At 55.1% G+C, this 16334-nt stretch overlaps 2 protein-coding genes and 1 non-coding gene across 8 annotated transcripts; 2 read left to right on the top strand and 1 right to left on the bottom strand.

Moving 5' to 3' along the window:
* The first annotated feature begins 1441 nt into the window (after nucleotides 1–1441).
* Nucleotides 1442–6213, top strand: LOC111759196 (C-C motif chemokine 27). 3 transcript variants are annotated; one of them, XM_023583168.3, is made up of 4 exons: nucleotides 1442–1464; nucleotides 1801–1868; nucleotides 2086–2145; nucleotides 2290–2446. In XM_023583168.3, exons 2-4 carry the CDS (start codon nucleotides 1822–1824, stop codon nucleotides 2438–2440), a joined length of 258 nt encoding a protein of 85 aa, XP_023438936.1. In that variant the 5' UTR covers nucleotides 1442–1464; nucleotides 1801–1821; the 3' UTR covers nucleotides 2441–2446. The 3 variants fall into 3 exon arrangements, with proteins under 3 accessions (XP_023438936.1, XP_023438935.1, XP_023438934.1); XM_023583167.2 differs by having other exon boundaries at nucleotides 1463–1534; XM_023583166.3 differs by lacking the exons at nucleotides 1442–1464; nucleotides 1801–1868 and adding exons at nucleotides 5702–5834; nucleotides 6029–6213 and having other exon boundaries at nucleotides 1964–2145; nucleotides 2290–5557.
* On the top strand, nucleotides 3272–3378 carry LOC111759200 (U6 spliceosomal RNA). The gene has a single exon (XR_002793270.1). It is a non-coding gene; the product is annotated as a U6 spliceosomal RNA (small nuclear RNA).
* A 67-nt stretch (nucleotides 6214–6280) lies between the features above and the next one.
* IL11RA (interleukin 11 receptor subunit alpha) lies at nucleotides 6281–15004 on the bottom strand. 4 transcript variants are annotated; one of them, XM_023583165.3, is made up of 13 exons: nucleotides 14887–15004; nucleotides 11693–11792; nucleotides 11371–11428; nucleotides 10341–10510; nucleotides 10093–10207; nucleotides 9898–9930; nucleotides 9646–9812; nucleotides 8952–9115; nucleotides 8105–8246; nucleotides 7628–7729; nucleotides 7419–7515; nucleotides 7102–7184; nucleotides 6281–6701 (listed from the first exon to the last, which is right to left on the bottom strand). In XM_023583165.3, the coding sequence occupies exons 2-13, from the start codon at nucleotides 11790–11792 to the stop codon at nucleotides 6685–6687; spliced, it is 1248 nt and encodes a 415-aa protein (XP_023438933.1). In that variant the 5' UTR covers nucleotides 14887–15004; the 3' UTR covers nucleotides 6281–6684. The 4 variants fall into 4 exon arrangements, with proteins under 4 accessions (XP_023438933.1, XP_023438932.1, XP_004473708.2 ...); XM_023583164.3 differs by having other exon boundaries at nucleotides 14875–15002; XM_004473651.4 differs by lacking the exon at nucleotides 14887–15004 and adding an exon at nucleotides 14705–14863.
* Nucleotides 15005–16334: the final 1330 nt, after the last annotated feature.

Here is a 16334-nt window from a genome sequence, read left to right as displayed (position 1 = left end):
GGGAAGAAGGGGAGAGAAATAAATTAAATAAATAAATCTTAAAAATAAATAAATAAAAAGACAAATTTTTTAAAAAATTATTTTTAAAAAGTTGAGCACCTGTTTCCTACATGGCAGGTCTGGGTTTGGTCCCTGGTGCCTCCTAAAAAAACAAACAAACAACAAAAAAAATGGCAAACAAAAAAACCAACTCAGGGCAGCCGATGAGACTGGTTCAGTGGATGAGCACCAGCTTCCTACATACAAGGTCCGAGTTCAGGCACCTAAAAAAAAAAAAAATGAATAGCCAGAAATAGCATCTATGTACAGCACTGGAAACAGAGAGATTGAGAAGTGAAGAATTTGTTTGTCTGGCTTTTGTTTATGTTTATTATTATTGAAATAATGAGGGAAACGGACTTGGCCCAGTGGTTAGGGTGTCCGTCTACCACATGGGAGGTCTGCGGTTCAAAACCCGGGCCTCCTTGACCCGTGTGGAGCTGGCCCATGCGCAGTGCTGATGCGTGCAAGGAGTGCTGTGCCACGCAGGGGTGTCCCCCGGGTAGGGGAGCCCCACGCGCAAGGAGTGCACCCGTAAGGAGAGCAGCCCAGCGCGAAAGAAAGTGCAGCCTTCCCAGGAATGGTGCTGCGCACACTTCCCGAGCCGCTGACGACAACAGAAGCGGACAAAAGAAACGAGATGCAGCAAATAGACACAGAGAACAGACAACCAGGGGAGGGGAGGGGGGGAATTAAATAAATAAATAAATCTTAAAAAAAAAAAAAAGAATGAAAATGCTCTTATAAAGATTGAAGTGATGAATGCACAACTATATGACTATACCAAATACCATTGGTTGTACAGTGTGGATGAATTGTATGCTTTATTAATATGTACTAATAAAATTAACTTGTTTTTAAAAAAGAATGTGGTGATACATGGGAAAATAGAATTAATGTAACTTATAGTCTATGGTTAACAACATTGTAATGTTTTGGTAGCAAAAGCAAAGTTGGTACTATAATAATGCTAAAGGTCAAAAAAAGAACAAGGGATTTAGTTTTGTGAGGTATGGATATGATCAGGCATTTTTTTCTCTTCATTTTTTTCATTAATAAGGAGACGTTGACTATGTCATTTAACTAATCTGTGTTCATCCATGAATCTTTCTCAACATTAGAGGAACAGCTGAATTAGGAGTTGGAATTAGATGAGAAAAATGCCTGGACAGAACATTTTAGGAGTAAGATTTCAGTAACTTGCCGAGCTGCCTTTTTCTGTAATTTTTTTTAATTTGAAAGTTACTTAAATAATAATAATAATAATACTAAGCCCCAACTCTGCCCCCTCAGTGACAGGCGACAATTCCATCACCCTCCGTGATACTTTGACTCCGCCTTCTCTAACTCCGCCCATTCTGAGTATTTGCCCTGGCTCCACCCCTTCCGGGTGCACGCCATAGTCCCTACGACAGAACAGTAACGGTCAGTTTCCGGGGCGGAGCCAGGGAGGGCGGGAGTTTAGGCTGCGCCGGCCCCTCAGCCCTCCCTCCAGGTGACCCCACACCCCAAAAATCCTCATCTAGGGCCCCAAATCTCCCAGCCCCAAGACCGCCACACCCGTCGCGCTGACTCCCTAATACCCAGGCCTCCGATGTGACGGACTTCCTAACCCCATAACCTCTAGTGCCTCCCAAATCTTCAATCCCACCCTGTCCTGATGTGGCAGTGAGCCTGAGAGCACGTCAGAAGCGTCATAAGAATGACGGAGAAAGGGAACTGGGGTTGGGGAATCCTTGGTCCAATGATGCCGCTTCCCAGGAGACGTTCGGAGCCCTGGACATGTCGGGATTGAAGAGATACGAGATGGCGCTGGAGGCGGAGGAGGAGTGAGTGGAGGCGGGGTTCTGCGGGACAGGGACCGAGGCGCTATGCGGGTGGGGGCGGAGGGCTCGGAGGCGGGGGGCGTGGCCCCTGCTGGGCGGGGTCTCTAAGGGGCACCGCCTCTGAGGAGCGGGACGCGGGGGAGGCAGGGGGCCCGGCGTCCGAGGAGCCGAGTCCGTGGGGTCACCCCGCCCCGCCCGGCGCCGCGCTCCTTCTCTGCAGGATCTACTGGGGCTGCTTCTACTTTTTCCCCTGGCTGCGAACGTGGCGGAGGGAACGAAGGTGAGAGCTGCGATACCGTGGACTGGCATGGGGAATGGACCTGACTGGGTCTCAGAGGACGGACGGGGGGCGGAGGGTGCGCGCGGGATGGAATCCAAATTCGGGAGCCCCGCCCCCTCATGCCTGGGTCGGGTCGCTCTCCAGCTCGGCGCACCCGCGGGAGCAGAAGCTGGAGCCTCTGCGCGGCCTGCTGAGCTGTCTGTCGAGCAGCCTGGGCCCTGCTCCTCAACCCTCGCGCCGCAGGCTCCCTCGTCGCACCACCGCTGACCAGACAGCCCGTGCATTAAAGATTTAAACGGAAGCCCACCGTCCTGCCCTCCTGACTGCCGCCGCCGTCACCCTTCAGGCTGAGAGCCCCTCTTCAGGCCGGTTCTGTTTCCTTACTGACAGGACCTCTCTCCCTAACAGGATGCCCATCTATGTCAAGGTCCCCGTTATTCCTAAGGGCTCCTCACCATTGGCAAGCCTCTTGTCACTGTCAGTGACTGCTCCTCCCCACACACACACACCCATCGCTGGGATTAGCTTACGTGGAGGGAGCTAAATATCCTGGCCTGGTCTTCCTGGCAGCCTTATCCCCACACTGAAGTGTTCTCTCCTCTGCTCTTCAAACCCCGGATCTCTGCTCCCACCTTCCTCCTGGCCTAGACTTTGCCATGTGTCTGAAGAATCTTCTCTTCCAGGGAGTGGATCCAAAGCGTTTTAAATCCAGAATTGGAAGAAGCAGGCTGAAAAGTGAGAGAAGCTGCTTAACCTCAGCATGCCACAGGGGGGCGACATGGGACTGTTAGGGACCTTTCCTACCGTTATTACCCCAACTTCATGGCTCCTCCACTTGGAACTCGGGTTTGGATACTTGGCATTAGCCCACCTAGCAGCTCTTGCTACTCCCTAGGACAGTCCAAAGGCCACTGCTCCCTTCCACCCCATTCTACCTAGCAGCTCTTGCTACTCCCTAGGACAGTCCAAAGGCCACTGCTCCCTTCCACCCCATTCTACCTAGTCACCCAGTCAGCCTAGGACCTACTAGCTCCTGAAGTGGTGAGGGCCAGGGACTGCTAGGTGGGCCTGCTTTGGGTCAGGGACCGGCCCTAGCACCAGAGGACTAGGTTAAAAATACAGGCTAGTGCTTACTTCAGTGATACATATACTAAAATTGGAACGATACAGAGAAGATTAACATGGTCCCTGGGCAAAGATGACATGTAAATTGGTGATGCATGCCATATTTTTTCATTAAAAATTGGAAAAAAAAAAAAAAAGCCTAGTTTCCCGCTAGGGGCAAAGCTGACTTTAGCCTGGGGCTCCCCCTGCCACCACAGATTAAGGCTGGGGAGACCCCTCCTGAGGGGAAGACATGGGCCTTTGGGAAAGCCAAAAGAAGATGGGTGCACATCTGAAGAATGTTTCCTACCTTCCCAAGTCTCTGGACTGACAAGTCCAGAAAAGACCACAAAGTGCTAGCTGATGGAGGAGACCTGTGACAAGACGATAGCACTTGGGAGATTTTCTCAGTGGCTGCACATAAGCTCTGGGGCACAAGTCCAGAGAGTTGTAGAGACCCCCTAATGTCTCTGGGACAAGAAGTTCAAAATGAGTGACAGAAGGTGGTTGTGGCCACCTTCAAGAAAAGCACCTGAGCTTTTAAGCCATTTCCTCACAAGTCCACTTCAAGAACCTCCTCAAATACCGAGTATTCTGTCCAGCCCTGGGCCCATCCCTCACTAGGACACTATCGGAAGACCTGAAGATTATGAGATAAACCTCAGGGAGAGAACTTCAAGTCTTACGGTGGGCAGGAGGGAGGAGAGGCTGGAGGAGGGACTATCTGTATTCTTGGAGCTGAAGTTCCTCTTGGTTGTTGAAGCAGCATTGCAGAAAGGGCTGCTCAGGGAAGTTGGGAGTCCCCAAACCAAAGGAAGCCCTGTCTCAGAGAGTGCTGGCCACAGGGTAGAAGGCTGCAGAAGGCAATTCTGTGACAAGCAGATAAGGACTGGATTACTGAATTATGACTCAATCTATATTTCAAATATAGAGCAGGAACTGAGGGTTGAAATCCCTAGACCAGGAGTGGAAAATTAACCTTGAAATATGCTAGGGGCCCTAAATTATAGCAGCATGCCATCCCACCACACCCTCAGCCCCGCCTTAGGCAGTTGCCCACTTTCTGGAAAGGACAGGAGAAGGAGAAGGTAGAAGTTTTGCATCTGGATATGTGGTGGGAAAGAAGTAAAGGCTGGGAATGGATTATGGGATTAGGAGGGAATGGACAGGAAGGAGATGGGGAAGGTAGGAATAGGATAGGGATTGGGCTGTAGCAGGATGAAATTCAGAGGGCGTAGGAATTGGTGATGGGGATATTATAGGATGAGCGGGGAAGGGGAGTGGTTATTCCTCCAAGGCCTACAGTGGTGAGAGGCTAGAATTTGAGTAGAAAAAAGAGGTAATTGAGCTCTTGAGTTTGATGTCTCCAACAAGCTGAGGACTGGGACCCTGGGCAAGGCAAGGAGGGCCTAGTCATGCTATGGAAACCCCAGGCTACTGCTGGCAAGAAGCAGACATTCCTGGGACAGGACTGGGCAAAAACGGGAAATTTCTTGAGTCTTTTACCTGTTTTGACAGCAGCAACGTGGCATCCAAGAGCCCTTCCCGTCTTCATTCTTCATCTACTCCACCCTTCCTGTGTCATCTTTCTAAGAACAGCAGTCCCCACCTCAGCATCCCTTAGGCACTCCAAATACCACTTAAGGGCCTTCTCTCAGCTTCTCGCTCTGAATGCCCAGCCAATACCCCTCCTCAGCCAGAAGGGCTTGCTTCGGGAACCAATTCCTATCGATGTCTCCTGATAAGGCAGGCAGGCCAAGGCAGGAAGTGGGGAGGGGAAGATGAAGGCAGGTTGGTGCTGGCCTCCTCTCTGCTCCCACCCCACCCACAACTTCCCCTATCAGAATCTGTGTGTACTAGTATGATTGTGAAAGTGTGGATGATTGTGAAAATACAACTGTGTGAGAGGGGCACTTTGGATGTAACTGAGGCTATATGACTTGGCCTGTAGTTGTCTGACTTTGTGAGGCTGGTCAAGTGATCAGGATGTGACTGGGAATGTATCGTCGTGTGTATGTGAGTGTGAATGCCCATCAGTGGGTAGCACTGTGGATCCCTGGCTGCCCTTCTTGCCCATGGCTTAGGAGCCCATGGGGAATGGCAGTCCTAGAAAAGGAGCTGTCACAGGATGAGCAGGGACATGCCCAACTGGCTCTTACTCACCTGGTGCCCAGATAAAAGGTACCAAGAGAAAAGATAAGGGAGGAGGAGGAAAGAGAAGTATCCAGGCTGAGCAGCATGAAGGGGCCTCTACCTACCAGCAGCCTCCTGCTGCTACTGCTGCTGCTGAGACCAGACTCTGGGACAGGTAAGTGCTTGGAGGTCTAAAAGGCCAGGGGTCAGGGTACATGGCATGGGGGGAAAGGGGTCCTGGAAGGCCAGCCTCCAGCTGTGTGATGGAGGGATTCTTAGGACAGGAACCTTCTGAACACACAGCTCCGTTGTCCCCTAGCATGGCTACTGCCATCCAGCACCACCTGCTGTACTCAGCGCTACCAACAGTCACTCTCGAACAAGCTACTGAGGAAGATCATCTGGGTGGAGCTACAGGAGGCTGATGGAGACTGTCACCTCCAGGCCTTTGTGTAAGTTCTGACCCCACCCCTCATACTGACCCCTGACTCTCACCAAAGTCCCGACTCCAGATGCTGATCCCAATCCCAGCCCAACAGCTACTTCTGACACTGACTTGGGTTTTCATCTGGCCCTTGCCCCTAACCTCTGGGCCTTAGCCTCATCCCCAAGCCTTGACCAGAGCTATGGATCTTTCCCTTCTCAGCCTTCACCTAGATCAACGCAGTGTCTGCATCCACCCCCAGAACCGGAGCCTGGTTCGGTGGTTTCAGCGACAAGAAAAGAGACTTCTGGGCACTTTGCCCAACTTTAACTTTGGGCAGCTGGGGAAAATGGGCTGGGACCCCCAAGAGCCAAAATAATAAAGCAGCATTGTATAATGGTCTGTGACTGTGATCTCCAAGTTCTCTGCACTCTTCAGTGAGCTCTAAATGGGAGACACATCAATAAGCAGAAGAACTTTCTCATTTTCTTTATTTACACCTCCACAACTCTCTCCAGGAGCAAGGCCAAGAGCCAGGGAGACCCCCACAAACGCCCTAGTACTTGCATACATACATACAGAGAATGCATGTTTCCTGCCTCACATACACATGGTCACACATGGATACATACATACACTCATGCACACATCCCTCAGGCTGGACCTCCAGCTCTAGGATGAAATCAGAGGTTCAGGCATCTTTCAGCTGGCAAATTTGGGAATATAATCGCTCACAGAAATTGGCTCCAAACAGATCTTCCAGCTAAGACACAATCCCTCCATAGAGATTACTGTCCTGCCTGGGCTTCTATCTGTCCATCCATCCACACCAGCAAGACAGAGATATAGGTGGAATCAGCTGTGCCCTCTTGGATCTTCTACAGGTTGGGGGCTCCTAGAAGAATTAGGAGGCAAATCAGGGGCAAGAGTAGGATTGGATCCTGGCCAGACAGCCAGAAATAAGGGAAGGACCTAAGCTGTGAGCCCAGCACTCTGAGAATGAGTAGAGAAACTCAGCTCTGATCCAAGATATCCCAAGAATAAGGATGGATATCCAGCTTTGAACCTAACACCCTGAGAAGAGGAAGACAACTCTGAGCCTTAATACCTTGAGAGAGAGATAAGAGACCCAGCTCTGAGGCCTGGAATTCAAAAAAGAAAGCTCTTAGTCCAGACATCACAAGAATAAGGAAGAGACCCAACTTTGATCCCAGCACCCTGAGAAGGACTAGGGCACCCAACTTAAGATGGGGGCACACATCTCTGAGCCCAAACCCCCTGGAGATTCTACTCACCTGGAACCTTGTCCACAGGAATCATTGGGGCCAAGAAGCCAGGCTTTTGGGGGCCATCCTTCTGGCCAGGTCTCAGCCTCAGCCTGGGGCATATAAAGACAGCTAAGTCTCCCCAGCAATGTGGGGCATCCCAGTCTCCTCCAAAAAGGTTAGTATGGGGTCAGAAGTGGATTCCGCGAGAATCATGAGTTTGGGAGGGAGGGCATGAGGGGAGTATGGAGCAGTTCTAGAATCAGGTTCAGGAGGAGATCTCTGAGAAGTCCTGAGGGGTGGAGATAGTCTTGGGGATCAGAGGCTGAGAACCTGAAAACACTCACCAGAGCCCCAGTGCCAGGGCCCCAGCCGCCAATCCCAGGAGAGAGAAGATTCCCAGTGAGGCCAGTACAGCCATCTGCTCCAGAGGGTCCCAGTGACCTGAGGGGGAGAGTCACATGCCACTGTGAGAGCGAGCCTGCACAAGCTCGGTGTCTCATGCTTTCTGTAGCCTTCCGTCATCCATGTCCCCTGCCCTCATACACACGCTCACCAAGTGGCCGCGGGTCTGGCTGGAGGGAAGGCCTTGGGGGAACCGGGCTCTCCGGCTGTGTGAGTGGCTGGTCCCCAGCTGGTATCTCCTTCGGTAGGGGCCCTGATGGGAGTCAAGACCTCAGGAGACGTGTCCACGTGCCGTGGGAGCGCAGCCCAGGGCCCGCCTGGGGAGGCCAGGGCCTGGATTGGCACCTAGAGGGCGGAGCCTGAAAGGGCGGGCCAGCTTCTGGGGATTTAGCTTGTAGAAGTGGCGCCTGTAACTGTAGGGAAGGAGCCTGAGAGACAGGGTGTAAGCTTGGGTGGGGTTGCAGCCCCCAAGGCTGACGTCTAGGACCGAAGAAGCCCTTCTAGCGCGGGCGGGGCAAGAGCACCGGAGCGCGGCTGCGGCGGACGCGGCCTGCGGAGGGCGGCCGTGGGGCGGGGCCTAACCTGAGCCCACCCCGCCCCAGCCCCTCCGCCGGGCTTGGCCGCTCACCAGGGCTCGGCGTCCCCCAGGCCTCCGGGCTCCAGGCGCTCCAGGTGCCCGCGTCCAGGAAGTCCCGGGCGCTGACCCGCACGGCGTGGGGCAGCCCGGCCACGGCGTCCGTGATCACCTCTTCCAAACCAGCTGGCTCCACCTGGGGGCGAAGACCGCAGTCGGCGCCTTCTCCAGGTTGTAGGCGAAGTGCCTCCCCGCCTGCCTCCAGCCCAGGCCTGCAGAGCGCACTCTCTCCTCCCAAGCCTCGTCCCTGCCAGCCTGGGCCTCACGAGGGGTAGCTGGTGGGCTCGGGTCTAAACCTAGCGTTGAGAAGACAGTAGTGGTTGTGGTTACGTAGACAGGCTGTGGACTCACACTGTCTGGGTTCAAATCCTTGTACCCAAAGATTTGTGACTGCCCTCGGACTTCTCTGTGCTTCTGCTTCTTCATTTGTAAAATAAGGGTGAATATACCTAAACGAGATAATGCCTGTAAAACGCGTAGCGTGATGCCCGGCAGGCAGCCAGAGCTCAATAAATACTGGTTATTATCCGAGGCACTCTCGCCCAGGCCTGAGGCTGTCCAGTCGTTGACATCTCCGGAGATGGGAATTCACTACTATCCTCAGCAGGGTATATGAATGTTTGTATGAGAATGTGCCTCTGGGTGAAAGTCACCCCTTCGTTTTCCTAGAAAAGTAATTTTTAAAAGCCACTGCTGTCTTCTCACAGATGGGCAGTCATCAGACTACAGCCCCGCAGGTTTCAGTGATCTTCCAGACCAGGCAAGCCACGCAGGTCGCCCAGGGACATAAAACCAGAGACAGACCCCAAAAACCCAGGTTGGAGCGCGCTCCAAGCCTCACCGTAGACCAGGCTGGATGCTGCGCTGGGCGGTACTGCAGCCGGAACTTGAGCAGAAAGTGGGGCTGGCGGGGCCATGAGGCAGGGTACGTCCAGCTGGCACGCAGGCGGCGTGGGTAACCGGGGACCGGCTCCACCCGCAGCCCCTGGGGTGGGTCAGGGCACACTGAGGGCGGAGAGGCACAAAGTCAAGACAGGCAGCAGGTACCGCCCCCTGCTATCACCTCCCGAGGGGAGGAGGGTGTGTGCTTAAAGTCACCTGAGTGAGGCACTTCCAAGGAAAGGGAAAGGGAGGGGAAATCTTAAGCTTGATCATCCACTGGGCTCAGGACCTGTCTATCATCCCTATTACAAAACGAACTGAGATCTGGGGGCGGGGCTTTGAAATTTTTGTTGCGTGAATAAAAGAGCCATTCTGCTTTCCATTCAAGGAAAATGAGTTGGCCCAAATTGCAGCCAGAGAATCATTCAAGACATTCTGTGTGCTGAAATGGGGTCTATGTTGGGAGGAAGCTGTTTGGGAGCTCTGGGGGTGGGGGATCTTTGTTGGGGCATCTGTATACTCCAGGGGAGTGGGTGGAGCTCAGTGGTTGAGTGCCTGCTTCTCATATACGAGGTCCCAGGTTCAATCCCCGGTACCTCCTTTAAAAAAAAGAAAAGACAGAGTGTAGGGGAGGTCTAGGAGAGGGCACTCACAAATGCTCTGCAAGCTCACATCCAGCAGGCGTGTACTGGCACCCAGGGGGTTCACTTCAGTCACATTGATCCGGTACTGGCTCCAGAACTCTGCCCCGTGGACCACGCAGCGGGCAGCCCCTGGGGGGTCCTGCGGGCACGGCCAGGGCCCTGTGGATGGACTCATCCTAAGAGGGAGGATGTGATCTTGGGCTTTGTAAATTCCCACTGTGGGACCCAGCTGGAGCCCCTACCCTTTCCCTCTCGTCCTACCTCTGGCCATCAGCTCCTGGCACCATCTTCTTCCTGGTGGGGTGGAGGGGAGAGGGTGATCTGAGGTCAAGAAAGAAAAGAGGGTCCTCTCTCCTCTCTTGGCACCTCCTTCAGGACCTCCCCACCTGCCTCCCGTACCCACCTTGTGCTGGCACACCCAAAGATATAGGCACACACACCCGATCGTGCACACACCTGTAGGAGGTGAGGTAGCGGGTGGGTAAGCCGCTGACCTGGCCCGGACTCCAAGTGCAGGAGAAGTTCTCATAGTCAGCTGCTTGGCAGGAGACGACAGGGCGGGCTGGAGGGTCTAAAAGCAGAGAGTGCCGCTGGAGTTGAGCAAGCCCCCAGGTGCTCCCCGTCCCAGAGGGTGCACTCAGGGTCCAGGTTCCCTCAGGAGCCCATGTCTCATCTCTGCCGCCAACAGTCCCTCTCCAACTTACAGCCAAGCTGCAGGGTCACCGTGCCTTCAACAGCACCATCCAGGGTCCGGCAGACGTAGGTGCCCTCATCAGTGCTCTCTGCCCGGACCAGGACAAGCTCTTGCCCTAGCCCAGAATCAGGTCCTTGGAGCAGCCTTGGCTCCCCATCCCGAAGCCAGGACACTGGGGCCCTGGGATGAGGTGAGGATGGACAGAGGAAAGATTTAAAGTATGCCAAACCAGGCTACAGCTTCTCACTGCACTGTCAATAAAATCCAAGCTCCTTTCCCCAGCTTACTAAGCCCTTTGTAACCCAGTCCCTGCTTCCTTCTCTTGTTCAGCTCTTACCTGTCTCCCCTGTCACCCACTGCCCTTCAGCCACTTTGCCCTTCTTTCTGTTCTTCAGGAGTGTGGATCTTGGGCCCACCTCTGGGAGTTTACACTAGCTGCACCCTGTCAGGAATGCTTATATCCCAATCAGCTTCAACATCACCTCCTCAGAGAGGCCTTCCCTGATCACCAATAAAGAGTAACTACTCAGTTGTCCTCTTCCACTTCACTCGCCTTTGATTATTTACCAAACAAAAAAGATTCTTGTTTGTTTACTGTCTGTCTTCCCCTCTAGGATGTAAGCTCTGTGAGGGCAGGATCCTGCCTGCTGTACCCCCATGGGCCTAGAGCAGACCTGGTACTTAGCAGTGCTCAATACATATTGGTTGAGTTTTCTGTTGAACAAGGATAGAGTAGCAGGGGTGGACAGATCCCTTTGCCAGTCAGGTGAAAACCACAGACCCTTTACTAAGTCCACACTGTGCTGTGTATTATTTAATAAATATATCACACCTGCACCAACACGTCCCCACAAGAATAATGTTCTGGGTTGTTTTTTTTTTTTCATTTCAATTCAAGCTCATGGACCCCTTATTAAGAACCCCGGAGTAGAGGGAGAGTTAGGGTAGTTAGAAAGTAGGATTACAAACAGAGGGTGTGAGGACCAGGCAGGATCAAGAAAGGGTCATGAGTGCAGACCAGTAGGCAAGTTGGCACTTACCCAGTCGCCCCAGGGCAACACAGCGTCACGGACCTGCCAGGCTGTCCATACTGGACCCCTGTGGAAGGCACTTCTGAAGAGAGGCTCTCCTCCCACGCCACCCCTACCCACTTTGTGAGAGTGAGACGGTAAGGGGTAGACTTTTGAGACCTGGGTGGGGTCACCGGATCAAATATCACATTATAATCTGGCAACAGATGTCAGAGGACAGGGTAGAAAGGGGACCCAGGTTAGGGGTCAGGGTTGAGGGTCGCAGATTAGGCAAGGGAGGGGTGGCAAGTCACAAGTCAGAGCTGGGGTCAGAGAGCAGGGTTTCTCTCACCTGGGGGGCCCCAGGCTTGGGGGCAAGAGGAGGAGGCAGACACTAGGGCTGTAGCTATGGCGACCAGGACCCTGCTTAGCCCTGAGCAGCTGCTGCTCATCTGTGGGAAGAGAGACAGAGTCAGGGATCCCCCATCCCCGAGATAGAAGGCTCTTCCTCTCCAAAATAGGGGCTTCCTAGGAAGAAAACCGAGGCACCAAGTAGGTGAAGGTTATCATGAAATCTGATTTGAGATCCCCTCCCACCATACAGCTAGTTCTGTGTGCATGTGCACGCGCGCGCACACACACACACACACACACACACACACTCCATCTCAGTCCTGGGCTGAGGGCCCAGAACAAAAGCCGGAGGCAACAGACTGTGCCAGCATCACCCCCTTCCCGCCCTTGGCGCCCACCCCGGCACTGGTGCTGGCACCAGCTTGGCCACTCTCATTAACCCCTCCAATCGGCCTTTGGGAATCCTGGCAGCCCACGGCTAGTCACTGCCTCTGACGACCTGAAGCAGCCCTCATCACCCTAGGGTGAGGGGCCATCGTGGCGGGTCTGAGCCCACCCTGTATTCCCGCCACGAGGCCTAGCCCTGCTCTGGCTGCCAAACCTCTCGCCTGGGCCTGGCTGCCTGCTCTGGCTACTCAGGCTACTCAAGGCTGGGCCTGGCTCTGAAATCTGGTTGGGGTTGAGCCTTTGAAGCTAGATGAGGCTAGTGTGCAGGCTGGGGCTGCGGAGTTAAGCAGATCCAGATGCCCTGGCTGCTGCCAGAGGCTGGGGGGTGGGCGACGAGCCAGCACATGGAGACAGGGTGGCTGGTGGGGAGAGGTGGGGAGGGGAAGCTGAGACCAAATAGGAGGCTGCAGGGACAGGGGCCTGGGGTGGGGGCCACAGGACCTAGAGACACTCAGAGACCAAAACTGGGAAGCAGTGGGGGCTCAGTGAATTGAGGGTCAGGCTGGGGGTAGTAGGAACTCAGAAAGGCCAAGAGGAGCTAACAGTGGGGAGTGAGGGGCTGGGAGAGAGGATTCTGGACCCGGGAAAGCAGGAGGAGGAAGGCCGTGGGGAAGTGGCCGTGGGGACAGGAGAAGGGGCAGCTAGGGAGGGGGCTGGGTCAGGACACCAGAGGAGGAAGAGCCCGGGCTGCTTCCCGGCGGAGTGAAGTAGGGCGTCCGTGTGTCTGTGTGTCTGTCTGAGTGTGTCTAGTGGCTCAGCCCTGACACTCCAACCACATTCGCCCTGCTCGGCCCCACCCTACCTCGGTGATCCCAGTGGCTGAGTGTCCATGGCCTCCAGGACCTCCTCCTGCCAGCTGCAGCTCCACTCAGTTCTGGGACCCCAGAATCAGTCCCTTCTTCCCCTTCCCTGCCCCCGCCCCTCTGGGCCCCGCAGCTCAGCCGCCCCTAGCCAGGCCCCCTCCTCCCTCCTTCCTCCTCCCTGCTCCCCTCCCACCCGAGGCCCTGGGAAGGGAAGAGGCCTCCCCCCCCCCCAGTCTGGAAAGGAAGCCACAGCCAAGCCAGGACGGGTGAGAGGGAAAGGAGGGCTGCTTGTGTCCCTGTCAGTGAGAACTCCCCTGTGTTTTCACACAGCCACGTTCACGCATGGACTCGCTCAGGCACACTCAACAGAAAGGGCACTCCTAAACCCACGTGGACACGAGCAAACGAAAAATCACACATTCACACTCTCTCCCACTCTTACTCGCCAGTCAAAGTTTCCTTAGGGCACAGATGGCTGTGTTGCGAGTGGGTGGGAGGCCCTAGTTTGGGGGATATGAGGAGAGGCCAGAGGCCAGCGCCCCCCCTCTTGAAGTTCCAGCTATTTCTCACCTACCCACCCCCTAACCACCCCCCCCATCCTCCTTGGGCCCCAGCACCAGGAAATGCCTTTGGTCCCTTGGTGCCAGAGACTCAAGACCCACACTCCCCCTCAGAAGGCACTCTCAGGTACAGCTCAGGGCCTCGCAGACACACCGCTCCACTCTGACACTCACACATCCCCGTACGCTCATCCCCACACACCCATCCTACTCTCCTCACACGTCACCAGTGCACACACACTTAGCATTCCGTCCCTGGGTTGGTGTCACAGCACGCCCTAAAAGCAACTCCTCATCAGGATTTAAGCCCCCCTCTCCCAGGGACCTCTCGGCAACTGCAAGTCTGCACTTCATTAGGGGTGAGGCCTCAGAGAACCAAAGAAACAGAGGAAAAAGGGGCAGTCAGGCATGGCACCCAGAGGGAGGGAGATCAAGTGTGAGCGGCAGGACTAGCTCACCTGGGGAGACAAAACGGAGGGCAAAGCGATCAGAGCCCTAGCAAGACAGCAGAGAGAGAGAGGAGAAATTCAAGGAAATTGAGTCAGAGAGGGGGACAGAGAAAGTCAGGAGCAGCAGAGCAGGAGGGGGCATTCTCGAGCAGGAGGGGCGGCCGGGTGTGCTGGGGGTGGGCCAGGCTGCGCAGGGCACTGGCGAGAAGGGGCAGTCCCAGGGGCTGTTGAGGAGGTCCTCAGTTTATGAGCGCAGCTACCACTTAGAACAGGACACACACGGAGGACAAGTCTCGCGCTTGCTGTGCTCCCGCTGAAGTCACACAGTGGCACTCACAAACCCAGCCATCCACCGTCACGCTGGCAGACACACTCTTAAGCCCCGGGGAGACCTCCCCAAGACACATCCACGGATGTGGCGGCAGTCACTCTCACACACCAACACTCGGCCCCGTCTCTCACGAAAAACCGAGCACTGACAGATGGGCACATAGTCCCACACTTGCACATCCACATGCAGACGCGGCCACTTCCACCCTCAGCCACACGCACACTGCCACGGGCAGCCAGCCGACAGACCAAGTGCCACTCGGCTGGAGAGCCTCGGCCACTGACATCGCCACACACGCGCGCGCGCACGCACACTGACAGCCGGTCAGTCGCTCCGGCCCTTGGGATCACACACCACCCCGCCCCGCCCCCTCCTGGCAAGACCGCGTTGTCTACACCCGCGGGCCCCACCAGGCCTCACCTTCCGCGGCCGCCGCCGCCAGCGCCCTCCGCCCTCGCCCTCTGCCCCGGTTTCTACTCCCTCCCGCCCTGGGCCCCCGCAGTGGGGGTGGCTCCACCCAGGCGCCAATAGAGGGAAAGGGGTGAAATAGGGGGGCTCCCGGCCCATTGGAGCCTCCAACTGCCAATCACCTCCACCCCCACCTCCGCCGGACACTTCCTGTCCCGTCCCGGACTGAGGAGGCTGCCGGGGACAGAGTCTGGAGCTGGATTCCTGGGTTCCCGCCTGAAGGCCTCTCCTGCAGGGGACAGCAGGACTAGAAGCCTGCAGGCTCCTCCCCTTTCCAGCGCTCCCAAAGCCCTCAAGTTCAGTGGCTCAGGACGGGGCAGGAGACTGGAAGCTGAAGGTGCCTTTAACTCCAGATAAGATAAGGCAGGAGGAGGACCGGTGTGGGGCAGAGGTTTTCAAACTTTGCTGGACGTGGTTGTTCTCAAGCTGCCAGGCCACACCCAATACCAATTAAATCAGAATCTCAGGGGATGGGAGCCAGACATCAGTACTGTACAATGTGGAAATGCAGCCAAGTTTGAGAATCAGAGGTTTAAGGTTAGGGATGTGTGTGTGTGGCCTTGAGTCACCCTCTCCAGTCACTGGGGTCTCAAGGGAGGTGTATCCCATGCCTGTCTGAGCTCCTTCCAAACTAAGGGAAGACTCCAAGTCCTCCACCCTTCGCCTCCTGGGTCTCAGGGCAGAAAAAACCCTGTGCAGTGAAAAGCAGGCAGCCAAGACTCTCCTGTGCCAGGTCAGGGATGCAGCATCCCTGAGGGAAGAATGAAGACAGAAAGTGTCCAGGTCATCTGCTGCATTGCTCACAAGGCCTGCCCCCACCCAAAAGTTTGCATGACACCAGGTAGCATCGTCTCCTGTTTTTGCATTACGTGTTGCTCACATGCTATCCTACAGTCACACTGGAGAAACAGGTCCAGAGGGGAGAGGGTAAAGCCCAAAGTCACTGAGAGCCATCCCTGCCTTCCAGGCCCAGGGTCTCCTAACTCTGGCCAGCCCCTTTCTTGCCAGGGGGTTTCTGCCCTGTGTAATGCCTGCCTGCCAGGGGCAACAGAAGTGTACAGACCATGAACGTGCTGCACACTGGAGATGCCAAGGACACAAAGCAATGTCCACACTCCCTACCCACCCCTTCAGCCCCTGTGGACTGGAGCAGAGCCAAGCGGCAGCCACTCACAAAGCCAGGGTCCTGGCCAGCAGCCCAGGATCTGGCCACTGACCACTGGGACCACGCTCCTGCTTATTTGCTCTCCACCAAACCCTCAGCCCAGCCTCAGTGATCTGACACCCCAGGGGTGATAGCAAAGGGGGGCTCTGGCCTCCACAAAGCCTCAGCCACAGCCAGGATCACAGGATTTTAAAAAAGTTTCTTAGGCTGGAGGACTTCCGGGAAGATGAGGATTAGAGAGACACAGAACTCACTCCTCTCCCAGAAAAACAGCTAGAAGGCAGGCAGAAACAGCATGAAAAAAAATAGTTTTAAGGTTTAGGGCACCAGGGGAAGGCTGGACACCACCCAGAAGAGAGAGGGACAAAGGAAAAGAATCTCGATGGGAAAACTCTGTGAGTAAAAGCTGCGACTGCC

Source organism: Dasypus novemcinctus, chromosome 8, assembly GCF_030445035.2.
Source record: "Dasypus novemcinctus isolate mDasNov1 chromosome 8, mDasNov1.1.hap2, whole genome shotgun sequence".
NCBI classification, from domain to species: Eukaryota; Metazoa; Chordata; class Mammalia; order Cingulata; family Dasypodidae; genus Dasypus; species Dasypus novemcinctus.
This window is presented reverse-complemented; position numbering and strand designations above follow the sequence as displayed.